This window comes from Lissotriton vulgaris, chromosome 5, assembly GCF_964263255.1.
Source record: "Lissotriton vulgaris chromosome 5, aLisVul1.2, whole genome shotgun sequence".
NCBI lineage: Eukaryota > Metazoa > Chordata > Amphibia > Caudata > Salamandridae > Lissotriton > Lissotriton vulgaris.
In genome coordinates, this window is record NC_141693.1 from 46,408,038 (window position 1) to 46,435,746 (window position 27,709).

At 38.0% G+C, this 27,709-nt stretch overlaps 1 protein-coding gene across 1 annotated transcript in view; it reads left to right on the forward strand.

Moving 5' to 3' along the window:
* Positions 1-27,709, forward strand: part of LOC147710102 (uncharacterized) — a 671,165-nt gene that overhangs the window by 284,250 nt on the left and 359,206 nt on the right. Inside the window, exons 5-12 of the mRNA XM_086919316.1 lie at positions 7,236-7,256; positions 8,210-8,230; positions 12,515-12,535; positions 12,622-12,642; positions 16,053-16,073; positions 16,924-16,944; positions 21,261-21,281; positions 21,368-21,392. Coding sequence (XP_086775442.1) covers positions 7,236-7,256; positions 8,210-8,230; positions 12,515-12,535; positions 12,622-12,642; positions 16,053-16,073; positions 16,924-16,944; positions 21,261-21,281; positions 21,368-21,392 — 172 coding nt within the window. The remainder of the gene's footprint in view (positions 1-7,235; positions 7,257-8,209; positions 8,231-12,514; positions 12,536-12,621; positions 12,643-16,052; positions 16,074-16,923; positions 16,945-21,260; positions 21,282-21,367; positions 21,393-27,709) is intronic.

Below are 27,709 nucleotides of genomic sequence, written 5' to 3' on the forward strand. Positions count from 1 at the left end.
CCAATATCCAATGAGGGAGGTTCCTCCAATCTGGCGCGAAGCTGTGCAAGCTGACGTACCGAATGGTGTTTTAGCCGCTCCGGCGCAATTCCAGAGAGTGTGGATACACATTCCATGGAAGCGAGCCGAAGTGCTAGCAGTGAAGCAGGCCTTGCCAGACCCGCGTAAAAATCCTGCCGGATACTATAAAGAATTAACGCAGACAGTTGAGGCTTGTGTAATGAATCTGGCGGACATTGACATGTTATTTGGTAATGTAGTTCCGCAACCAATCTGGGCTAAAATACGTAAAGAAAATCATCCAGGTGCTTTAGGTGGTGATTGGGCAGCTATCATTGCAGCGGATGGTCAGCAAATAGGTGGTTCCAAACCCGAACCCCTAATTGCTAACCTTCCAGGTAGAATAATCGACTTGATGAAGACTCTGATGCCCGCATTGCGCGTTAATTGGGACAAGTTGTCCGCATGCAGGCAGAAGAAAGACGAAAGTGTCTCCGACTTTTTCACGAGGTTTGAAGAGACTTTCGTAGATCACAGTGGTCAGGATATGAGTACAGAAGGAGGACAGAGATTGTTTGTCGATAAATTTGTGCACAATTACCTGAGCTATGTAATAAATTAAAAGATTCCGAAAGTGCGTGGGCTGTCTCTACAACTGCGCAAATACTTGCAACTGCCCAGTATTATGAGAATAGAGATAAAGAGGAGAAAGAGAAATCAGACAAGAAAACGAAAGATTTAAAGACTAAAGTTCTTTTGCAGCAGGCGTATCCGCCTCGCACGAATCAGACTAATACGCAGCAAGGTTCGTATCAGAGGACAGATTATAGCTCACCTAGGCCTCAATATCAGTGGAACCAGTGTGCGTACTGTAAGAAAGAGGGTCACTACAAAAATGAGTGTCCGATCTTAGCGCAAAATAACGCAGCAGCAGCTCAGAGAGGTCGTGGTGGTTTTGTGCAAAATTCTAGAGGTCGAGGACGAGGTGCTATGCCTCCACAGACGAATGATCGCCCTTCCAATCACTTTGATCAATGAAATGGACAGTCTGCCCAGCAAAATAGATCTCAACAGTATCATGTTGAAGACTATTGTGAAGTAGATGAGGGATTTCAACAAAATGGGTACTAGGACAGCCATGGACAGAGAGAGGGAGTAGTATCAGTTCCAGTGGATCAGAGTGGGCCTTATGTCGCAGTAGCAACATCGGGTGTAGTCGAACCGTTTCTGTTGGATACTGGTGCCGCAAAAAGTTCTATCATTCACGCGAAACTCCCTGGCGCACCTTTGTCCGGCTCAACAAATGTTTCTGTAGGTTTTTCAGGCGCCCCTGTTTACAACCCCGTATCTGGTCCTTTGTCTATTTCTGTTGGACCGTGTCAATTGAAAGCACCCTTGATTTTGACAACAGGTTGTAATGAAAATCTGCTTGGTTTAGACTTGTTAAAACGCCTATATGCGACATTGTACTGTTCTCCGGAAGGAGTACAGCTTACATTGGGCAAAAGAATCACCTCCCCGATGTACTTGTCAATGGATGCACTCCCGCCAGAGCTGCGTTCACTCCCTGATACTCTTTGGGCGACTGGTCCTAATGATGTAGGCCTTTTAGAAATTCCACCATATGTAGTCACCTTAAAAGCAAATGTCAAATTTCCACGAATTCCTCAATACAAAATATCTAGTGAAGGTGAACGTGCACTTTTATTGATTGTGCAAGATTTGATTAAGAAAGGTGTGGTTGAAGAAACCAGAGGAAATGTCTGTAACAGTCCTGTATTACCGATTTTGAAACGAACTGATCCTACAAAACCTCCAGTATATAGGTTTGTCATTGATCTCAGGGAGGTTAATAAGATTGTGGTCCCGCAGTTTCCTGTGGTTCCAGACATCACTGCCTTGTTAACATTAATTCCTGCTACAGCTACATGGTTTTCAGTCATTGATTTGAAAAATGCCTTTTTCAGCATTCCAATAGCCGAGGAAAGCAGAGATATTTTCGGCTTCTGTCTAGGAGGTCGAAGTTTCAGATTTAAACGCGCTCCACAAGGCTATTGTGAGAGCCCATCTATTTACAGTCAAGCATTAAAAAGTCAGTTAGATTCCTTTGTCCTTCCTCTAGGTTCTGCTTTAGTGCAGTATGTAGATGATCTTCTAGTGGCTGCCGATGACAAGGAAACTTGCAAAGCAGCTACGATTTCGCTATTGCATCACTTGTCAGATTAAAAGATGCAATGTATTGAATCCAGCAACATTGTTGCCAACTAATCAAGAGTCGAGTGATTCCGAGCCCCATGATTGCTGTTTTAGAACGGAGGAAGAGACAAAAGGACGAATTGATTTAAAAGACACACCATTGTTAGATCCAGATGGCACGTTGTATGTGGATGGGTCATGTTTTAAATTGGAGAATGGTGATGTGACTGCTGCTTATGCAGTAACGACTTTGAAGACGATTGTGGAGACTGCAAGAGTGAGTCAGAATTCTGCCCAAGCTGCAGAATTGATCGCTCTAACAAGAGCGTGTGTTTTAGCTGAGGGAAAGAGAGTGAATGTGTTCACAGATAGTCAGTACGCGTTTGGCGTGGCCCATAGTTTCGGCCGTTTGTGGAAAGAAAGAGGTTTCATTACGTCCTATGGGACTAAGATTCAACATGGTCAGCTAGTTAACGACTTGTTGGAATCTCTAACCTTGCCGACTGAAGTTGCAATTGTGAAATGCAGTGCTCATAAAGCAATCACGGATGATGTTGGTCGTGGGAATGCTTTTGCTGATGAAACTGCTAAACAGACAGCTAGAAATATGATGAGTAGAATGTATGTTGCTACGTCTGCAAGATGGATTTCTGAGTCTGGAATGTGTGAGGATACAGTGGAAAGTGTGAAAGAGATTCAGAAAGAGGCAACTGAGGAAGAGAAACGTGTATGGAGAGAAAGTACGAGCAAGTTGGATTCGAGTGGGTGTTGGATTGTCTTGTCAGAACAACAGCGTTGGATGTTGCCTGATGCGTATGTGCTTGCAGTGGTGACGATGGCGCATGGAGTAGCACATATAAGTTCTAAAGGAATCTGTAAGATGTTGGCTCCAGTCTGGAAGAATGATGGGATCAGTAAATGTGCAGAGAGAGTGGTGAAAAATTGTATGGTATGCCTGATGCATAATCCTGGCAAGGGAACCCCAACTCATGCTGGTCACTTTGCTCCTCCTTCCTGCCCCTTTGAAGTAATTCAGTTAGATTTCATACACATGGATCGGTGTAATAATTTAAAATACGTCCTGGTGGTAGTCTGTGCTTTCTCCAGATGGATCGAAGCATATCCACTAAAGGACAATACTGCCCTATCAACTGCCAAAATCCTTCTCAAAGAATATTTCCCTAGATATGGAATGCCACGGATTGTATGGTCAGATAACGGAAGTGAGTTTATAGGGAAAGTTATGCAGAGTGTGTGTGCAGGTCTGGGCATCAAACAGAAGTTCCACAGTGCAAACCATCCCCAGTCTGCTGGTTTAGTTGAGGGTTACAATGGCACCCTCAAACTAAAACTTGCTAAAATACAGGCATCCACGGGTTTGTCCTGGCCAGACGCACTACCTTTGGCTTTGTTATCTACGAGAGCAACTGTACATTCTAGAGTAGGGCTTAGTCCTTATGAAATTGTTTTTGGCCGTCCGGCCAATGTGTGGGGAGTGCCTAGGCCGAAGGAGTTTTGTTCTCTAGAATATCCTATGTTGATCGATTACCTTTACGACTTGACTGCTAAATTGAGTCTTATTCACCAACAGGTTTTCGATGCATTGCCAAAGCCTCCGGAGAGTCCAGGGCATCAGCTGAAACCCGGCGACCACGTTGTGGTCAGAAACTTCGCGAGGACAAAGAACCTTCAACCGAAGTTTGTTGGCCCCTTCCAGGTATTGCTTGCGACAAGAACCGCTGTTCGTGTAGCTGGTCGCAAGCACTGGGTACATGCGTCTCATGTCAAACGTGTGCCCCTACCACTTCCTTACGACGACTGGGTGAAGAAGGGAATTGGTGCCTCTGAATTTGAACAAACGCCAAAGTTCATCCCTTTCAGCGATGCCGAACTGATTACCGACACTCTGAACTCTGACTCTCCTCCTGAAAAGACTCCTTTGAACTCTGAACATTTGTCCTCTGCATCAGAAAAGACTCTGTCATCTGCGAACCTGAACACTGCAACAGCTACTAGTGATACGTTATTTGCCGATCAAACAGTTCCTGCAAAACAAAGATACAACTTACGATCTCGTAATATGGACAAATAAAGCAGGCAACTGCCTATTGTGATATTTGAAATCAGCCAGGAAGTTTGCTATTGTTTTATTGTTTTTTTTTAAATTGCCTTGCCGTCTGGGTAGCTTTAGGGTCGTGGCTGTGTACCTAGTTGAATCTGCGGGGGTCAGACACAAGGTCGATCTTTCTGTTGGTTCTGGGAACTCCCAGGGCTGATAGAGGCATTTTCATCTACGTATACATCATCAGTGGTCGCGAGCGGATTGTAGAAGATGGAACTTCCTGCGCTGCAACGAGAAAATGTGATTTATGTTCGCAGAAACAGACTTTACAGAATTCTTCACAGCAAATGCTTTTTGATACAATGTGCGATTACATTTTTAATTGTTTTGATAACGTTGGTGGGTGGAATCGTCTTTGGTATGAGTTTGATTTTTATGCCAGTAACTACAGTACCTCCCCTTGATCCTGCTACTTCTACTGTTTCTTCTATACACTCTTTTCACTCGTTTCCTGAACATGAGCAAGCTCGACGCTCAGAATTCATCAACAACACTTTTGTACAGCTCTTGCACCAACACCAACTGGTAGTTAACAGTACAGACTGCTGGGTGTGTGGCTTGATACCCCACACTATGGATAAAGGTATTCCCTATCTGGTTTTGCCTTTTAGCTACAATGGATCATTTCAGGCCCTTCAAACCATCTTTGCTTATGCCCTTGAAACCTATCCTCCGCGTCCACCACGTTCTACTAAATATAACTCTGCCAACAAAGCTTTAGTCCAGGGAATTATTGACATGATCAAGGACGTCAATAATACTCCATCTTACCCTAGAGACGAATTGCGAGTATATTTGAGTTGGAACTCTTCAGAGTATCGCCTTAGTTTGGGAGAAAGCAAGCGTAAAAGCTCAACTCCAATCTGGGTCGTACCTCACCGAGGTCAGGTCTGTTTGCAAGGTAATGGGAGAAATCCGAGAGCTCAGCTAGGGAGGAGTGAGTGCGTAGAGACTTACGTGTTTCCGGCTAACTCTTCCCCTGCTTTTCTTACTGCTAGGGGTACTTACTTCATCTGTCTGGACAGAGCGTATACATGGTTGCCTGCCGACTTTTCAGGATCATGTTATATTGCTCGATTATTGCCTCCAACATACACTGCTTCATCTGATTATCACAAGACCAGAGTAGCAAGAGTTGTCTTCAGCAAGGAAGATACCGCTGGTCAGGAAGCTGGAGACTTCTTCAAAGGTTTCCTTCCATTCTGGGGGCCTATGGCCAATAGTAGAAACATACGTCAGCTAACACGGGTAGTTGAATCTACTATTACCGAAACTGCTGGTGCCCTTAGCAATTTGACAGCTGAGCTTCAGGCGGATAGACTCATGACGTTGCAGAACCGTATGGTTCTAGACGTAATACTTGCAGATCGAGGTGGAATGATCCAATCGAGCTGCTGTGTTTTTATTCCTAATAATGCTCCAACAGTCTACGAGGCGATCTCGAAGCTACACAAGATTTCCGACTCTATTCATGTAGACAAGGGAAACTGGTCCTTCATGGAGTGGTTTTGGACTCTAATATCAGCGTGGGGATGGAAGGTTCTAATGGTCATTGGTGTCATCTTAGTATTCCTATTCTCATGCTGCCTGATTATCCAGTGTGGTCCTGGTCTATGTAGTCTTTGTGCTGCAACTTGTTTTAGAAAACCACCTGCGTTTGGAGAAAAGGCACGAGAGAGGATGATGATACAACAACATGTCACTGACCTGATGAGCATCGAACTAGATTCTGACATAGACTGAGTAATTGCCTATGTAAGGGCAATAGGAGGGGCTGAGGTTCCGTGACAATTTGAACCCGTGTTTTCAATATTGTCGGAAATACATAATATTGGTATCAGCGAACCGCAAATGATCCATTTAGCATATCCTGGTGTTTTCGCTATGCTACGAGCAAGAGTACTCCTGTAATCGACACATTTCTGATCTACCCATGGCATCCATATTAGATCATGGCAGCCATTTTGTGTTTCTTGCCCTCACATACGCAATAACCTCTGATCACTTCATTTCGATTAAGGACACGTAGCCTTAGCCGGAGATTCACCTCTCTAGTGACACGTGCTCCTTAGACCAGAACACGCTGTAGCTGCATGACTCGACAAAGGCTGCCTCCTCTGCCCGAGGCCAGTCCTGCTAAACTGGTCTTTGCGTCCATTGTCCTGATCACGATTAGGCGGCCGAAGCCGGTAGCCTTGCCCATTTACAACCCACAAACATCTCTTATCCCACTTTCCTATCTTCCACACCTGGCTCCGTTCCTTTCTTTCAGAATCTTTATTAGGGGGAGGTAACGAAATTTACGATGAGGCGGTCCGACTCTTGAATGCAATATTGACAAGGGATTGTGATGAACTAGTGGGAACCCCTCTTCGTAATGTTTGGCATCAGATATTATCAACGGTTCCTGTGTAACGCCAAATATTTATTGTTTAGGACACAAAGGTTTTGGGAATGTATTACATGTGAAGAATTTGCCTCCAGCTTAAAATTCAGTATATAAGGAGCAACCCTCTTTGTACAAATTGAACAGGCTCCTAGATACTGCCCATGCGTGGTTTCTGTGACTTCTGTGTCCCTGCAGTAATAAACCTTTGGTCTTTGACGCCACCATCGAGAAGCCCGTGTTTCTGTTTATTTGTGCACCAAGGCAGGTGGAACTCCGGGGTCTTCGGGTGTTGTTCCCTGACACCTCTGGACGGAACCAAAAAGTCCAGAACTCCAGTGACATTTTCATCCTCATAATTTTTAACATTGTAATTATTTTTGTGTGAATTGCTTGAATTTAGAGCATTACACTCTAGCACAGTTGTCAAAATATTCAAACGTGCAACATCTCTTTATTGGTTGCCTTTAAAATTTGGCAACAGTCTGTATTGAATCTCCACAAGTAACACATTTGTCGTTGCTATTTCAGATACTCTCCAGAAGGAAAAAGGTATGTGAAATCGCATTAAAACAAGGGTAAGGGCAAGCACAAATCCAGTCAAGGTAGAGTACTTCTGTTACACATCTTGTCTGAAGATTGTTACTCCCTGTCTTGCATCATTTGCTTTTCATGATGTTGGGAACTATATTTTGCTCTACAGAGGGGCTATGTTCTAGACTATGTCTCCTTTATACTAAAACAGATGTGCACTACACAGTAAGAAAGCCAATTCCCAAGCCACACAGCAGTAGAAAACACCAAGATTGTCACCAAGTGATTTCACTGCAATTAGACATGACTACTCCATTCTTAAAACCCCCGGAAATGCTCATTATGATATTCATAATCTATTATAGGCTATCTGAGCAGACATATCAAAATAATTAATTTCCAAATAATTCTTTGGTTTTAAACAAAATAGTTTTGAGGTTTGACAGATTTCAACATATTGTATATTAGATATTTTTTAAGACATTTGTAATCTGCAATAAAAGTATTACTTTTCAAAGACCCCTAACCAGAATAGTGCTAGGCAACTTGATGTCATATACTTTAAAAAAATTATCGAAATGATTGAGGGATATTTTTTTATGTATAATGAATGTGAATGTGATAGGGCAGTTTGAAATGCATGAACTATCTTTGACTATGCGAAACAATATATGTTATGGATATATGATATTTCAGACATTTTCCAAAAAGTAGTTGGAACTCTTGGAAACACATTCCAGATAGTTAGTACTACCCTCTGTCAGTTGACCTTAGTCTGGTAACTTTCACTATCAGGCAATGTAGAAATAAAATGCACGTACTCAAAACAATATTAACCTTTACTTCTCTATATTTATCTGATAGGTGATTTAATTAAAGCAAGAGGTATGTATTTAAATTGAGCAATAATAAATTAATTTTATACAAAACAAAATCTAGTGAGTTCATAATGAATATTTTTGTGTACACAGACAATCTCCAAAAAGAAAAAGGTGAGTGCTATAATTTACCCTTTAATATAGAAGCATTGGATGAATTATGATCTCTTCCAGTGGCATTTTGCTGCCACTGTACAGAGTAAATCCTCTATCCCAGTTCAAGCCTGGAAACTGTTTTTGTGGCATTGTAATCAGGAACTTTACTGGTTTGTTGTCTAAAGTTCTCAAAGTTTGAAATACTTCTTCCTTGATTCTCTGACTCTGGAATATTGCCTAGAAATATATTAACAGTTTAAGAAATCAGAACTGAAATTTGAGATTCGTTTTTGAGAGTTCAAAGTATACTAAATACATTTTTATTGTTTTCTTGCTCAAGATCATACCAAAAGAAAAGCACACCAATGTTATATTGTTTTCCTCTCCAGTCTTTACAAAATTGAGATGTATTGACCTCATTTTATGTGTTCTACAGTTTTCTTGTGAAAGCTTCTAATCCTGTCTTTTGATTATGTAAGACACTTCCTCTTTGTGAACATATTTTCCATTTGCAATCTGAATTGGTCTGAGCCCTGTCTGTCTTAGAAATGCATTGCCTATATATCTAAAATAAACATTTCCATAACCTAGTAAACTTGGCATTTATCAGGCTTGTTGTACAAGACCTTCTTCCTGGTCACCTACAGCATATACGAGGAGAACACAAGCAGCTGTAATTTACAGTGTGGAGATAATGGAAACTATTAAAAATTATTATAAACTGGCAAATGCTCCACCCTGTCAATCTTGTCCTACCCTTTGACTTAGAAGTGATTTCCATAGTTGAAAACCTTGGTCTAGTGCATGCCTGTCATTGGGCCATCCTGTCATAGTTAGCCATATTTAGAGAGTAGCTAAATTTAGAAAATGTTTCTTCTCAGAAGATTCATGCGAGACATCACAGTCCACAAAACGTAAATCCACTCAAAGCTCAGTACACAGATTAACAACTCCATACGTTATATAGACAGTTATTTTTATTTAACAAAATTCACCTTCTGGAGGTATTTATTTAAATCATAAAATTCGCATGAGCAGGTTAAATAAATTAATTACCTCTCTGTAGAGTACTCTATCTTCAGTTTAACAATCACTCAGGAGATGCACTGAAGAATTAGGATGTTTTTCCAATTAGGAACAGTAGCCATCTACCAGGGAAGCCAAGGCCATTTCAATGGATGAGTAATGAGGCTTTTATGCCATATATCAACCCAATAAATTAAGAGATGCATTGAGAGTGTTGTAAGTATTTAATTCTTTAAATGCCCACAACGAAAAGATAATAACCAACATTGAGCATTGATGGCCATTGCAGAGTTGTCCATGACACTCACAGTAATTAAAAATTACACAAGGATAGTCGTACATTGCTTTCTGTGTCTGCTGTATGGAGATAAGGTACCGATATCCAGAAGTAACAATGTGTCTGCGGTGCCAAAGCTCAAGCTCTGTAGTGTTCAAATCATCAAAGTACAACTTTACCTATAGGACTGTAAACATGCACAGTGTGAGAACCCATCGTGACAAACAAGTAGAACCAACTCTCTTCCAAGGTGCAAGGAATGAGTTTGTCTGGCCAAGCACAGCTCGAGAGGTAAACGTTACTGCTCCAGAATCCCTTTCCAACTTTGAAAACTCTTTTTATTTACCTACAGGCTTCCTGCAGTGATAGCTAATAGGTCTGTCAGGAACAGCCCAGTGGCTTGGAGGTGTTAGAGGATGTGTCAGGAAAACTATGACGATTCACGTTCAGACATTTCTATTTTAAATCATGTTCTCCTTTCACACTCTAGGAATTCAACTTTTGGGCATTTTTCAATCTTTACTATTTATTTTATAGAATGTGTGATGTTATAAAGCTGTTTAGGAATTCTAGAAATGTCAGCAATATAGGTACCTGCTAACCAGGAATGTCTATGAATGTTAACTATATTCTATCTCTATGATAAATGAGTTGGCACATGTCCTGCCATTCTTGTTGTGTTCAATTCTTGCTTTCAAATCTTAAAATCCTGTAATTGCTTACAAAATAAAAAGTAGGATAAGATAAAAAATGCAAGTAGTGTACAATAGAATATCAGATATCATATCATAGAAAGAGAGAGCCTTCCAGACATAGCTATAGAGGCAAATGTTAATCCCGTGTGTAGCCCAATTCCCATTTGGACGCGACAGAGGGGGGAAATACCTTACAGCTGGTCAGTGTTTATGTCCCTTTAACCTACATGCTTCTTTTTCATGACAGGAAATAGCTAACTTGTTATTTTATAAATAAATCTTAAAGATGTTGGGTGAATCAGCCTAGAATCTCAGACTCAATTTACTATTTAATGCTGAAGCAAAGATAGTATAAATAAAGCATAAGGCAGTTAGGATAGTGAAGACACAATAACAATGTTACAATTTTTCTTGCTGTTTTCGATGTGCAGAAATTGCATCTTTGTATTTATTTTTATTTTCTGTTTTAGTACTATTCATATTTTATGGTTTAGGTTAGAAGTTTATTATAAATATTTTGAATTATATTTCCTATTCTTAGTGGCTTTAAATGTGATATTCATATATGAATCAGGTGTTAGAGATCCACTGTGTCCCTGACCTATTCTTGTGGGCTTTATTATTCCCAGTAGGTACTTATTATGAAGAATTGCTCAGTGTTTCAAATATAAATTGCAGTCCAAAGTGATTTCTAATTCATGCTGGCACTTTGACTGAGTTCTTGCACCTGGAGGTGAGACATGAGAAGGATGTGACTCTATGGCAGAGGAGAGGCCATGGAGAATGCTGCATCTCCGGAGACTGAGTGACATTTGTAATGATTTAGCACCCATACACCTCTAGGATTGTATAATTTGAAACCCTAATCTGGATTATGCCTTTGGGCATTGCATAATGCTGCTGTGTTTATTAGCTGACTGGATGCCAAGTATTTCAGGATTTACATTTCGATCCAACTTTAAGTATAGCATTTCCTTCCTGCTCAAGTTAGCTCAATAGCATCTTATAATGCTCAGATTTATCACACGTTACCACTGTTTTTGCTTCATGAAAGTGATGCAAAGCATTAAAATTATTTTTCCATTATTTATTTCCTGTTAATATGAAGGTAATTTTTATGCACCAATGAAAAGTTTTTACACAGCTGAGAGTTGGTCACACAGTTGTTTTTCATGTAATGTTCCAAATGCAGATTCAATTCTTCTGTTTAATTCAAATTTTCAAATGATGATTGTGTTGTGACATTTTCATCCTCATAATTTTTAACATTGTTATTATATTTGTGTGAATTGCTTGAATTTAGAGCATTACACTCTAGAACAGTTGTCAAAATATTCAAAGGTGGAACATCTCTTTAATGGTTGCCTTTAAAATTTGGCAACAGTCTGTATTGAATCTCCACAAGTAACACATTTATCGTTGCTATTTCAGACACTCTCCAGAAGGAAAAAGGTATGTGAAATCGCATTAAAACAAGGGTAAGAGCAAGCACAAATCCAGTCAAGGTAGAGTACTTCTGTTACTCATCTTGTCTGAAGATTGTTACTCCCTGTCTTGCATCATTTGCTTTTCATGATGTTGGGAACTATATTTTGCTCTACAGAGGGGCTATGTTCTAGACTATGTCTCCTTTATACTAAAACAGAAGTGCACTACACATTAAAAGAAAGCCAATTCCCAATCCACACAGCAGTAGAAAACACCAAGATTGTCACCAAGTGATTTCACTGCAATTAGACACGTCTACTCCATTTTTTTAAAACCCCCTAGAAATGCTCATTATGAAATTCATAATCTATTATAGGCTATCTGAGCAGACATATCAAAAGAATTAATTTCCAAATAATTCTTTGGTTTTATACAAAATAGTTATGAGGTTTGAAAGATTTCAACATATTGTATATTAGATATTTTTTAAGACATTTGTAATCTACAATAAACATATTACTTTTTAAAGACCCCTAACCAGAATAGTGCTAGGCAACTTGATGTCATATACTTTAAAAAAATTATCGAAATGATTGAGGGTTATTTTTTTTATGTATAATGAATGTGAATGTGATAGGTCAGTTTGAAATGCATGAACTATCTTTGACTATGCGAAACAATATATGTTATGGATATATGATATTTCAGACATTTTCCAAAAAGTAGTTGGAACTCTTGGAAACACATTCCAGATAGTTAGTACTACCCTCTGTCAGTTGACCTTAGTCTGGTAACTTTCACCATCAGGCAATGTAGAAATAAAATGCACGTACTCAAAACAATATTAACCTTTACTTCTCTATATTTATCTGATAGGTGATTTAATTAAAGCAAGAGGTATGTATTTAAATTGAGCAATAATAAATTAATTTTATACAAAACAAAATCTAGTGAGTTCATAATGAATGTTTTTGTGTACACAGACAATCTCCAAAAAGAAAAAGGTGAGTGCTATAATTTACCCTTTAATATAGAAGCATTGGATGAATTATGATCTCTTCCAGTGGCATTTTGCTGCCACTGTACAGAGTAAATCCTCTATCCCAGTTCAAGCCTGGAAACTGTTTTTGTGGCATTGTAATCAGGAACTTTACTGGTTTGTTGTCTAAAGTTCTCAAAGTTTGAAATACTTCTTCCTTGATTCTCTGACTCTGGAATATTGCCTAGAAATATATTAACAGTTTAAGAAATCAGAACTGAAATTTGAGATTCGTTTTTGAGAGTTCAAAGAATACTAAATAAATTTTTATTGTTTTCTTGCTCAAGATCATACCAAAAGAAAAGCACACCAATGTTATATTGTTTTCCTCTCCAGTCTTTACAAAGTTGAGATGTATTGACCTCATTTTATGTGTTCTACAGTTTTCTTGTGAAAGCTTCCAATCCTGTCTTTTGATTATGTAAGACACTTCCTCTTTGTGAACATATTTTCCATTTGCAATCTGAATTGGTCTGAGCCCTGTCTGTCTTAGAAATGCATTGCCTATATATCTAAAATAAACATTTCCATAACCTAGTAAACTTGGCATTTATCAGGCTTGTTGTACAAGACCTTCTTCCTGGTCACCTACAGCATATACGAGGAGAACACAAGGAGCTGTAATTTACAGTGTGGAGATAATGGAAACTATTAAAAATTATTATAAACTGGCAAATGCTCCACCCTGTCAATCTTGTCCTACCCTTTGACTTAGAAGGGATTTCCATAGTTGAAAACCTTGGTCTAGTGCATGTCTGTCATTGGGCCATCCTGTCATAGTTAGCCATATTTAGAGAGTAGCTAAATTTAAAAAATGTTTCTTCTCAGAAGATTCATGCGAGACATCACAGTCCACAAAACGTAAATCCACTCAAAGCTCAGTACACAGATTAACAACTCCATACGTTATATAGACAGTTATTTTTATTTAACAAAATTCACCTTCTGGAGGTATTTATTTAAATCATAAAATTCGCATGAGCAGGTTAAATAAATTAATTACCTCTCTGTAGAGTACTCTATCTTCAGTTTAACAATCACTCAGGAGATGCACTGAAGAATTAGGATGTTTTTCCAATTAGGAACAGTAGCCATCCACCAGGGAAGCCAAGGCCATTTCAATTGATGAGTAATGAGGCTTTTATGCCATATATCAACCCAATAAATTAAGAGATGCATCGAGAGTGTTGTAAGTATTTAATTCTTTAAATGCCCACAACGAAAAGATAATAACCAACATTGAGCATTGATGGCCATTGCAGAGTTGTCCATGACACTCACAGTAATTAAAAATACACAAGGATAGTCGTACATTGCTTTCTGTGTCTGCTGTATGGAGATAAGGTACCGATATCCAGAAGTAACAATGTGTCTGCAGTGCCAAAGCTCAAGCTCTGTAGTGTTCAAATCATCAAAGTACAACTTTACCTATAGGACTGTAAACATGCACAGTGTGAGAACCCATCGTGACAAACAAGTAGAACCAACTCTCTTCCAAGGTGCAAGGAATGAGTTTGTCTGGCCAAGCACAGCTCGAGAGGTAAACGTTACTGCTCCAGAATCCCTTTCCATCTTTGAAAACTCTTTTTATTTACCTACAGGCTTCCTGCAGTGATAGCTAATAGGTCCGTCAGGAACAGCCCAGTGGCTTGAAGGTGTTAGAGGATGTGTCAGGAAAACTATGACGATTCACGTTCAGACATTTCTATTTTAAATCATGTTCTCCTTTCACACTCTAGGAATTCAACTTTTGGGCATTTTTGAATCTTTACTATTTATTTTATAGAATGTGTGATGTTATAAAGCTGTTTAGGAATTCTAGAAATGTCAGCAATATAGGTACCTGCTAACCAGGAATGTCTATGAATGTTAACTATATTCCATCTCTATGATAAATGAGTTGGCACATGTCCTGCCATTCTTGTTGTGTTCAATTCTTGCTTTCAAATCTTAAAATCCTGTAATTGCTTACAAAATAAAAAGTAGGATAAGATAAAAAATGCAAGTAGTGTACAATAGAATATCAGATATCATATCATAGAAAGAGAGAGCCTTCCAGACATAGCTATAGAGGCAAATGTTAATCCCGTGTGTAGCCCAATTCCCATTTGGACGCGACAGAGGGGGGAAATACCTTACAGCTGGTCAGTGTTTATGTTCCTTTAACCTACATGCTTCTTTTTCATGACAGGAAATAGCTAACTTGTTATGTTATAAATAAATCTTAAAGATGTTGGGTGAATCAGCCTAGAATCTCAGACTCAATTTACTATTTAATGCTGAAGCAAAGATAGTATAAATAAAGCATAAGGCACTTAGGATAGTGAAGACACAATAACAATGTTACAATTTTTCTTGCTGTTTTCGATGTGCAGAAATTGCATCTTTGTATTTATTTTTATTTTCTGTTTTAGTACTATTCATATTTTATGGTTTAGGTTAGAAGTTTATTATAAATATTTTGAATTATATTTTCTATTCTTAGTGGCTTTAAATGTGATATTCATATATGAATCAGGTGTTAGAGATCCACTGTGTCCCTGACCTATTCTTGTGGGCTTTATTATTCCCAGTAGGTACTTATTATGAAGAATTGCTCAGTGTTTCAAATATAAATTGCAGTCCAAAGTGATATCTAATTCATGCTGGCACTTTGACTGAGTTCTTGCACCTGGAGGTGAGACATGAGAAGGATGTGACTCTATGGCAGAGGAGAGGCCATGGAGAATGCTGCATCTCCGGAGACTGAGTGACATTTGTAATGATTTAGCACCCACACACCTCTAGGATTGTATAATTTGAAACCCTAATCTGGATTATGCCTTTGGGCATTGCATAATGCTGCTGTGTTTATTAGCTGACTGGATGCCAAGTATTTCAGGATTTACATTTCGATCCAACTTTAAGTATAGCATTTCCTTCCTGCTCAAGTTAGCTCAATAGCATCTTATAATGCTCAGATTTATCACACGTTACCACTGTTTTTGCTTCATGAAAGTGATGCAAAGCATTTAAATTATTTTTCCATTATTTATTTCCTGTTAATATGAAGGTAATTTTTATGCACCAATGAAAAGTTTTTACACAGCTGAGAGTTGGTCACACAGTTGTTTTTCATGTAATGTTCCAAATGCAGATTCAATTCTTCTGTTTAATTCAAATTTTCAAATGATGATTGTGTTGTGACATTTTCATCCTCATAATTTTTAACATTGTTATTATATTTGTGTGAATTGCTTGAATTTAGAGCATTACACTCTAGAACAGTTGTCAAAATATTCAAACGTGGAACATCTCTTTAATGGTTGCTTTTAAAATTTGGCAACAGTCTGTATTGAATCTCAACAAGTAACACATTTATCGTTGCTATTTCAGACACTCTCCAGAAGGAAAAAGGTATGTGAAATTGCATTAAAACAAGGGTAAGAGCAAGCACAAATCCAGTCAAGGTAGAGTACTTCTGTTACTCATCTTGTCTGAAGATTGTTACTCCCTGTCTTGCATCATTTGCTTTTCATGATGTTGGGAACTATATTTTGCTCTACAGAGGGGCTATGTTCTAGACTATGTCTCCTTTATACTAAAACAGAAGTGCACTACACAGTAAGAAAGCCAATTCCCAATCCACACAGCAGTAGAAAACACCAAGATTGTCACCAAGTGATTTCACTGCAATTAGACACGTCTACTCCATTTTTTTAAAACCCCCAGAAATGCTCATTATGAAATTCATAATCTATTATAGGCTATCTGAGCAGACATATCAAAAGAATTAATTTCCAAATATTTCTTTGGTTTTAAACAAAATAGTTTTGAGGTTTGAAAGATTTCAACATATTGTATATTAGATATTTTTTAAGACATTTGTAATCTACAATAAACATATTACTTTTTAAAGACCCCTAACCAGAATAGTGCTAGGCAACTTGATGTCATATACTTTAAAAAAATTATCGAAATGATTGAGGGATATTTTTTTTTATGTATAATGAATGTGAATGTGATAGGTCAGTTTGAAATGCATGAACTATCTTTGACTATGCGAAACAATATATGTTATGGATATATGATATTTCAGACATTTTCCAAAAAGTAGTTGGAACTCTTGGAAACACATTCCAGATAGTTAGTACTACCCTCTGTCAGTTGACCTTAGTCTGGTAACTTTCACCATCAGGCAATGTAGAAATAAAATGCACGTACTCAAAACAATATTACCCTTTACTTCTCTATATTTATCTGATAGGTGATTTAATTAAAGCAAGAGGTATGTATTTAAATTGAGCAATAATAAATTAATTTTATACAAAACAAAATCTAGTGAGTTCATAATGAATGTTTTTGTGTACACAGACAATCTCCAAAAAGAAAAAGGTGAGTGCTATAATTTACCCTTTAATATAGAAGCATTGGATGAATTATGATCTCTACCAGTGGCATTTTGCTGCCACTGTACAGAGTAAATCCTCAATCCCAGTTCAAGCCTGGAAACTGTTTTTGTGGCATTGTAATCAGGAACTTTACTGGTTTGTTGTCTAAAGTTCTCAAAGTTTGAAATACTTCTTCCTTGATTCTCTGACTCTGGAATATTGCCTAGAAATATATTAACAGTTTAAGAAATCAGAACTGAAATTTGAGATTCGTTTTTGAGAGTTCAAAGAATACTAAATAAATTTTTATTGTTTTCTTGCTCAAGATCATACCAAAAGAAAAGCACACCAATGTTATATTGTTTTCCTCTCCAGTCTTTACAAAATTGAGATGTATTGACCTCATTTTATGTGTTCTACAGTTTTCTTGTGAAAGCTTCCAATCCTGTCTTTTGATTATGTAAGACACTTCCTCTTTGTGAATATATTTTCCATTTGCAATCTGAATTGGTCTGAGCCCTGTCTGTCTTAGAAATGCATTGCCTATATATCTAAAATAAACATTTCCATAACCTAGTAAACTTGGCATTTATCAGGCTTGTTGTACAAGACCTTCTTCCTGGTCACCTACAGCATATACGAGGAGAACACAAGGAGCTGTAATTTTCAGTGTGGAGATAATGGAAACTATTAAAAATTATTATAAACTGGCAAATGCTCCACCCTGTCAATCTTGTCCTACCCTTTGACTTAGAAGTGATTTCCATAGTTGAAAACCTTGGTCTAGTGCATGCCTGTCATTGGGCCATCCTGTCATAGTTAGCCATTTTTAGAGAGTAGCTAAATTTAGAAAATGTTTCTTCTCAGAAGATTCATGCGAGACATCACAGTCCACAAAACGTAAATCCACTCAAAGCTCAGTACACAGATTAACAACTCCATACGTTATATAAACAGTTATTTTTATTTAACAAAATTCACCTTCTGGAGGTATTTATTTAAATCATAAAATTCGCATGAGCAGGTTAAATAAATTAATTACCTCTCTGTAGAGTACTCTATCTTCAGTTTAACAATCACTCAGGAGATGCACTGAAGAATTAGGATGTTTTTCCAATTAGGAACAGTAGCCATCCACCAGGGAAGCCAAGGCCATTTCAATTGATGAGTAATGAGGCTTTTATGCCATATATCAACCCAATAAATTAAGAGATGCATCGAGAGTGTTGTAAGTATTTAATTCTTTAAATGCCCACACCGAAAAGATAATAACCAACATTGAGCATTGATGGCCATTGCAGAGTTGTCCATGACACTCACAGTAATTAAAAATACACAAGGATAGTCGTACATTGCTTTCTGTGTCTGCTGTATGGAGATAAGGTACCGATATCCAGAAGTAACAATGTGTCTGCAGTGCCAAAGCTCAAGCTCTGTAGTGTTCAAATCATCAAAGTACAACTTTACCCATAGGACTGTAAACATGCACAGTGTGAGAACCCATCGTGACAAACAAGTAGAACCAACTCTCTTCCAAGGTGCAAGGAATGAGTTTGTCTGGCCAAGCACAGCTCGAGAGGTAAACGTTACTGCTCCAGAATCCCTTTCCAACTTTGAAAACTCTTTTTATTTACCTACAGGCTTCCTGCAGTGATAGCTAATAGGTCCGTCAGGAGCAGCCCAGTGGCTTGAAGATGTTAGAGGATGTGTCAGGAAAACTATGACGATTCACGTTCAGACATTTCTATTTTAAATCATGTTCTCCTTTCACACTCTAGGAATTCAACTTTTGGGCATTTTTCAATCTTTACTATTTATTTTATAGAATGTGTGATGTTATAAAGCTGTTTAGGAATTCTAGAAATGTCAGCAATATAGGTACCTGCTAACCAGGAATGTCTATGAATGTTAACTATATTCTATCTCTATGATAAATGAGTTGGCACATGTCCTGCCATTCTTGTCGTGTTCAATTCTTGCTTTCAAATCTTAAAATCCTGTAATTGCTTACAAAAAATAAAAAGTAGGATAAGATAAAAAATGCAAGTAGTGTACAATAGAATATCAGATATCATATCATAGAAAGAGAGAGCCTTCCAGACATAGCTATAGAGGCAAATGTTAATCCCGTGTGTAGCCCAATTCCCATTTGGACGCGACAGAGGGGGGAAATACCTTACAGCTGGTCAGTGTTTATGTTCCTTTAACCTACATGCTTCTTTTTCATGACAGGAAATAGCTAACTTGTTATTTTATAAATAAATCTTAAAGATGTTGGGTGAATCAGCCTAGAATCTCAGACTCAATTTACTATTTAATGCTGAAGCAAAGATAGTATAAATAAAGCATAAGGCAGTTAGGATAGTGAAGACACAATAACAATGTTACAATTTTTCTTGCTGTTTTCGATGTGCAGAAATTGCATCTTTGTATTTATTTTTATTTTCTGTTTTAGTACTATTCATATTTTATGGTTTAGGTTAGAAGTTTATTATAAATATTTTGAATTATATTTCCTATTCTTAGTGGCTTTAAATGTGATATTCATATATGAATCAGGTGTTAGAGATCCACTGTGTCCCTGACCTATTCTTGTGGGCTTTATTATTCCCAGTAGGTACTTATTATGAAGAATTGCTCTGTGTTTCAAATATAAATTGCAGTCCAAAGTGATTTCTAATTCATGCTGGCACTTTGACTGAGTTCTTGCACCTGGAGGTGAGACATGAGAAGGATGTGACTCTATGGCAGAGGAGAGGCCATGGAGAATGCTGCATCTCCGGAGACTGAGTGACATTTGTAATGATTTAGCACCCACACACCTCTAGGATTGCATAATTTGAAACCCTAATCTGGATTATGCCTTTGGGCATTGCATAATGCTGCTGTGTTTATTAGCTGACTGGATGCCAAGTATTTCAGGATTTACATTTCGATCCAACTTTAAGTATAGCATTTCCTTCCTGCTCAAGTTAGCTCAATAGCATCTTCTAATGCTCAGATTTATCACACGTTACCACTGTTTTTGCTTCATGAAAGTGATGCAAAGCATTAAAATTATTTTTCCATTATTTATTTCCTGTTAATATGAAGGTAATTTTTATGCACCAATGAAAAGTTTTTACACAGCAGAGAGTTGGTCACACAGTTGTTTTTCATGTAATGTTCCAAATGCAGATTCAATTCTTCTGTTTAATTAAAATTTTCAAATGATGATTGTGTTGTGACATTTTCATCCTCATAATTTTTAACATTGTTATTATATTTGTGTGAATTGCTTGAATTTAGAGCATTACACTCTAGAACAGTTGTCAAAATATTCAAACGTGGAACATCTCTTTAATGGTTGCCTTTAAAATTTGGCAACAGTCTGTATTGAATCTCCACAAGTAACACATTTATTGTTGCTATTTCAGACACTCTCCAGAAGGAAAAAGGTATGTGAAATCGCATTAAAACAAGGGTAAGAGCAAGCACAAATCCAGTCAAGGTAGAGTACTTCTGTTACTCATCTTGTCTGCAGATTGTTACTCCCTGTCTTGTATCATTTGCTTTTCATGATGTTGGGAACTATATTTTGCTCTACAGAGGGGCTATGTTCTAGACTATGTCTCCTTTATACTAAAACAGAAGTGCACTACACAGTAAGAAAGCCAATTCCCAATCCACACAGCAGTAGAAAACACCAAGATTGTCACCAAGTGATTTCACTGCAATTAGACACGTCTACTCCATTTTTTTTAAACCCCCAGAAATGCTCATTATGAAATTCATAATCTATTATAGGCTATCTGAGCTGACATATCAAAAGAATTAATTTCCAAATAATTCTTTGGTTTTAAACAAAATAGTTTTGAGGTTTGAAAGATTTCAACATATTGTATATTAGATATTTTTTAAGACATTTGTAATCTACAATAAACATATTACTTTTTAAAGACCCCTAACCAGAATAGTGCTAGGCAACTTGATCAGTCAGTTTGAAATGCATAAACTATCTTTGACTATTCGAAACAATATATGTTATGGATATGTGATATTTCAGACATTTTCCAAAAAGTAGTTGGAACACTTGGAAACACATTCCAGATAGTTAGTACTACCCTCTGTCAGTTGTCCTTAGTCTGGTAACTTTCACCATCAGGCAATGTAGAAATAAAATGCACGTACTCAAAACAATATTAACCTTTACTTCTCTATATTTATCTGATAGGTGATTTAATTAAAGCAAGAGGTATGTATTTAAATTGAGCAATAATAAATGAATGTTATACAAAACAAAATCTAGTGAGTTCATAATGAATGTTTTTGTGTACACAGACAATCTCCAAAAAGAAAAAGGTGAGTGCTATAATTTACCTTTTAATATAGAAGCATTGGATGAATTATGATCTCTTCCAGTGGCATTTTGCTGCCACTGTACAGAGTAAATCCTCTATCCCAGTTCAAGCCTGGAAACTGTTTTTGTGGCATTGTAATCAGGAACTTTACTGGTTTGTTGTCTAAAGTTCTCAAAGTTTGAAATACTTCTTCCTTGATTCTCTGACTCTGGAATATTGCCTAGAAATATATTTACAGTTTAAGAAATCAGAACTGAAATTTGAGATTCGTTTTTGAGAGTTCGAAGAATACAAAATAAATTGTTATTGTTTTCTTGCTTAAGATCATTCCAAAAGAAAAGCACACCAATGTTATATTGTTTTCCTCTCCAGTCTTTACAAAATTGAGATGTATTGACCTCACTTTATGTGTTCTACAGTTTTCTTGTGAAAGCTTCCAATCCAACCAGGTTGAAAATATATATATATATTTTTTTCAACCTGGTAGAAAGACTCGAGAAGAGATTTATGTTTGCAAAGTACTTTTTTTTCTATGTGGGAGAACACCAAACTATGCTGATAATAAGTACCATTGACTATACCTACTACTTTAAAGATGCAAAGTATTAGATGTTTGGCATGGAACGTCTCAGGGCTAAACAATAAGCGTAAGAGACATTTAGTCACTGAAGAATTAAACTTATATAATCCCTATCTAGTATTTTTGTCAGAAACCCATATCATAGATTGCGATAAGAAGTTGTTGAATCAATTGGGGTTCGAGATGATAATCAACTGAGCAGCTGCCTCTCATGTTAGAGGGGTGGCTATATTAAAAGACAAAAGATTCAAGGTAGAAATAACTAGGACGCAATCTGACAAACGGGGGAGATGGGCAATCACTCAATTATGTCATAACAATGTGAAACTTGTCGCATGTGTCGTATATGGACCAAACAGAGAAGACCCTAGAATATTTGAACAATTAAATATAGCCCTATTAGACTGGGAAGGAGAAGTTATAATTATGGGTGATTTTAATTGTATTATGAATTGTCAGACGGATACAACAAGCCCAGGTAATCATATCCGAATGCCCAGAAATAGAACATCTATCTTAAATTTATGTAAGCTACATAATGTTAGGGATGTTTGGAGTTCACTATATCCAAACACCCCAGGCTATACATACTATTCTGCTCCTCACAAACTATGTTCACGTTTAGATATGGCTTTAATATCAGATTCGTTGATGAGTTCTATAACAACAATGGTCATACACCTACGTATTGCATCTGATCACAACCCTATTATGGTTGAACTAACTACCTTTCAAAAACGCAATCCTCCTAGAGCCTTTACGTTTCCAAGGAATTTAATATCAAATATGATTTTCATTACACAACTGAAACAACATATTATAGAATTTTTGATCTTTAATAGAAACACTGCCTCTTGCTTAACAGTATGGGACACATGTAAAGCCAGTATTAGAGGGTTTGTACAGACGTATGTCCTAAAACAAAATCAAGAAAGACGCAAATGTAATTTAACCCTGACTTCGGATATTGCTGCAGAAGAGACGAAACTAGTAGAGGCTTTAAGTGGAAATCTGTCAACTCTGGCTATTAATACAAACCTTAGCCAGCTAAAATGTAAGACCAAAGAAACTTTACTAAAAAAAAGGAGTGCACAGATTCACAAATACAAATTCACACAATATGAGGGGGGGCGACAAAATTGGCAAAATTTTAGCATTTAAGGTAGCAGAGGATAGAGCTGAATCTACGGTTTCACAAATCATAGGGGTCGACAATAAGAGATATAACCGGACAGACAATATAATACAACAATTTGCCAAATACTATGAAATTCTGTATACACCGGAGAACTCGCCTAATGGCAATACAATTGATAACTACCTAAAAGAAAACCCAACGAATAAAATAACAACTTATGAAGCAGAAAATCTGGCTTTAGAAATAACTAGAGAAGAACTAAAAGAAGCTATAAAATCATTACCATTAGGTAAAGCTGCTGGGGAGGACACTATCCCTTTGGAATTGTATAAATCATGCCTGGAAGAGCTAATACCCCTTCTTCTAGAAGTAGTCAATCATATAAGTAAAACAGGGTCCGCTCCGCACTCTTGGAATAAGGCGAAAATTGTTTTTTTTCACAAAAAGGGCAAACCTAAAGAGGAGATGGGCTCATATAGACCTATCTCCTTAATTAATGCCGACGCTAAGATATTCGCAAAATGTTTAGCCAGAAGACTCGCACCACTACTGCCTAAAATAGTAAGCACACAACAACACGGGTTTGTAATGGGGAGGGACACATCAGCCCATGTAAATACAGCAAGAACAGCTTTCGACATAGCAGAGGTAGAGTCTACTCCCTTAGCTATGATAATGCTTGATGCTGAAAATGCATTTGATCGGGTGGGGTGGGACTATCTGTGGCATATAATGGGACATATGGGGTTCGGCGGAAACTTTTTAAATGGGATCCGGGCACTTTATGACAATCCATCCGCATGCATTAGCTATTGCGGCCTTACGTCAAAATATTTCGCAATCAGGTTGAGGCACACGTCAAGGGTGCCCCTTATCACCTTTATTATTTGCCTTATCATTAGAGCCGTTTTTAAAGGCATTGGATAACCAACCAGAAATAATATCCTTTAAAACCAGCAGGCAGAGCTTAAAAATAACTGCATACGCGGATGACATCGCTATTTATTCGACTGAAGTCATTGACTCTCTGAAAGCAATTAATCTGGAAGCTTCCAAATTTGGCAGTGTATCTGGCTACAAATTAAACACTCATAAAACTCAAATAATAGCTAATTTTGATCCCCACAATCAATGCCTGAAATTTGTAAGACTGCGACCTATCTAGGTGTACAAATCACCTCAAATATCAAAGAGGTAAATATGATTAATTATAATAAACTAATGAAAACTACTACTTCGAACTTAAAAAAATGGCACCAACTCCCACTAAATTTAATTGGCAGAATAAATTTAATAAAAATGAAAATCATACCCAAATACTTATATTTATTTAGAGCAATCCCTTTGGCACAAAATAGGCTTTTTTTTAAACAACTAGATAGTGTCTTTTGTAACTTTATTTGGGAATATAAGAAAGCTAGGAGATCGCTAAAGATTTTAAAAAATCAAATCGGATCAGGTGGCCTTAATTTTCCCGATCTGAAACTCTACTTCTGGGCCTCATTTATAAGGCGTATCAGATCCTTATTAGATACAGAGAATCTGCTTTTCTACCACCATCTACTTTTAAAAGGTGATTCCAAACAATTTTTACTTCGCATTACAGACCCCAACTTCTACAAAAGGGTTAAATTTAAGACTGCACGGGATTTGGTAAAGATATGGAAAGATATACTTATCCATTGTAAAAGCACAATATTTCACACCCAATTAACCCTATGGGACAATCCTGGACTACCTAACATATTTAGCGATGGGGAATCCCGAAGGTGGCAATCGAAAGGAATCGAGGTACTAGGGGACATATATACTTCTCAAGGCATAATGGATTTCCGCACCTTAAAACACATATATGGATTGTCCGACACACATGAGTTTAAATATAGGCAAATATACGACTTTTTAGTGCGGAAGAACAGAATTAAAATCTTATCGAGCGGGAGTATCTGGGATATTTTAAACTCTAAAAAGGAGAAATCAATAATCAGTTTGGCATATAAGATCTTTATAGATTTAAGAACGGATGATAACGAAAAATTAGCTAATAAATGGAACGTAAAACTGGGAACTAACATAACAGGAAAACAAATAAGCAATTCGTACACTAATATTCAATATTATGTAAGATCCTCTAGCCTACGACTACAGCAATACAGAACCATATATATGCTATACTATACCCCAGAAAAGATCTCTAAATGGACTCCAAATAACACTGTGGGAGAGAAAACCAAGTGCCCAAAATGTGATGAATATGCAGCAGATCTTATACATATGTTGTTTACATGCCAACAATTAGGGAAGTTCTGGGAAGAAGTGGGGAAAATTTTAGCTATAAAAAATGTTTCCAGCATACCAATAACAGCCCCTATGGTAATACTAGGTCTACATACCACAAATCAACCACACTCCGTATTGTTATCTATCTTACTCTCTTGTGCTAAACTAACTTTAGCTAGAGCCTGGATCAGCCCTAACCCACCCAACGCCTTGGAATGGTGGTATCTGGTTAATGAAATTAAAACTATGGAATGCATGTTAGCAGAACTTAGAGGTGTCAAATCGATGCAGAAATATGAGAAAATCTGGGGGAAATTAGAATTGAATTGAATTGACATTTAGCTTTGATTTATGTTTAGTACTGTTATTTTATAAGATGAGAACAGACTATGTATGTATATGATGAACTTGCTTAATTTGAAATAATATCTGAATGTTTTTGTAACTTTATACCAGGTGAAAATAAAAAAAATATTTGAAAAAAAAAAATGAAAAAAAAAAGAAATCTTCCAATCCTGTCTTTTGATTACGTAAGACACTTCCTCTTTGTGAATATATTTTCCATTTGCAATCTGAATTGATAGGAGCCCTGTCTGTCATAGAAATGCATTGCCTATATATCTAAAATAAACATTTCCATAACCTAGTAAACTTGGCATTTTTCAGGCTTGTTGTACAAGACCTTCTTCCTGGTCACCTACAGCATATACGAGGAGAACACAAGGAGCTGTAATTTACAGTGTGGAGATAATGGAAACTATTAAACATTATTATAAACTGGCAAATGCTCCACCCTGTCAATATTGTCCTACCCTCTGACTTAGAAGTGATTCCCATAGTTGAGAACCTTGGTCTAGTGCATGCCTGTCATTGGGCCATCCTGTCATAGTTAGCCATATTTAGAGAGTAGCTGTATTTAGAAAATGTTTCTTCTCAGAAGATTCATGCGAGACATCACAGTCCACAAAACGTAAATCCACTCATAGCTCAGTACACAGAGTAACAACTCCATATGTTATATAGACAGTTATTTTTATTTAACAAACTTCACCTTCTGGAGGTATTTATTTAAATCATAAAATTCTAATGAGCAGGTTAAATAAATTAATTACCTCTCTGTAGAGTACTCTATCTTCAGTTTAACAATCACTCAGGAGATGCACTGAAGAATTAGGATGTTTTTCCAATTAGGAACAGTAGCAATCCACCAGGGAAGCCAAGGCCATATCAATTGATGAGTTATGAGGCTTTTATGCCACATATCAACCCAATAAATTAAGAGATGCATAGAGAGTGTTGTAAGTATTTAATTCTTTAAATGCCCACACCGAAAAAATATTAACCAACATTGAGCCTTGATGGCCATTGCAGAGTTGTCCATGACACTCACAGTAATTAAAAATACACAAGGATAGTCGTACATTGCTTTCTGAGTCTGCTGTATGGAGATAATGGAAAGGGGCGACCATTCGGTCCCCCCGAACGTATGGTGGAGTACCCCGATCCCCCCGGGAGGCCATCTTGGGCGGGAGGCGAGTCTCGGCTGGTATGCCCGAAGCGGCGTAGCCGGGGCGCGCCTTTTCCCGCCCTGGAGTGGGTTGTCCTAGACACTGACGCGGCCGGCCACGCCCCGTAGGCAGGCGGAGGCGGGTTTACGCCCGCCCGAAGACGGATAAAAGGAGCAACAAATCGAGAAAGCATCCTCTTGTTCCTGTGCTCTGAAGCTGCACCTCCCCGCTGCACGTGAGCTCGAGACGGAACGAAGAGCCAATTTTGAGCGTTGTAATTTTTCTCTTTGTTTTACAGATATCTTCGTTTGAGAATGCCGGGCAAGAAGGTCGGAAAGCGGGTCGGGACCGATCAGATGCTCCGCATGCTCATAAAGGAGGTAGCCAATTTGAAGAAGCAGATGGCGGCTAAAAACGGGGAGGGAAGTCCGAAGCGAATCGTTGGACCAGCATTGCCGGGAGTAGTCCCTAGCGGGAGAGGCAAGAGGTCCAAGAGGGGGGCACCTGGGGGGGAGGCCCCGGTTCCCGATACACCGATAGAGGAACCAATCTCGGTTCCGAAGGAGGGACATCCGATCCCCGTGGTGGTCACCCCCGTGAACGGGGAGGATATGCCTCCCGAATTGGCGGCGCAACTGGCAGCGTGGTTGGGAAAAGATAGTGAGGGCACCACGGCTGACGACGCCAGGGCCGTACTGAGACAACTGCGGGAATCTAGAGAGGCTGCGATAGCACCATCTTCTGTTCCCCCACAGGTTCCGGTGGCTGAGACTGCAGCAGGCGCGAGTCCAGCAGCAAGTACAGCACCTAGTTCAG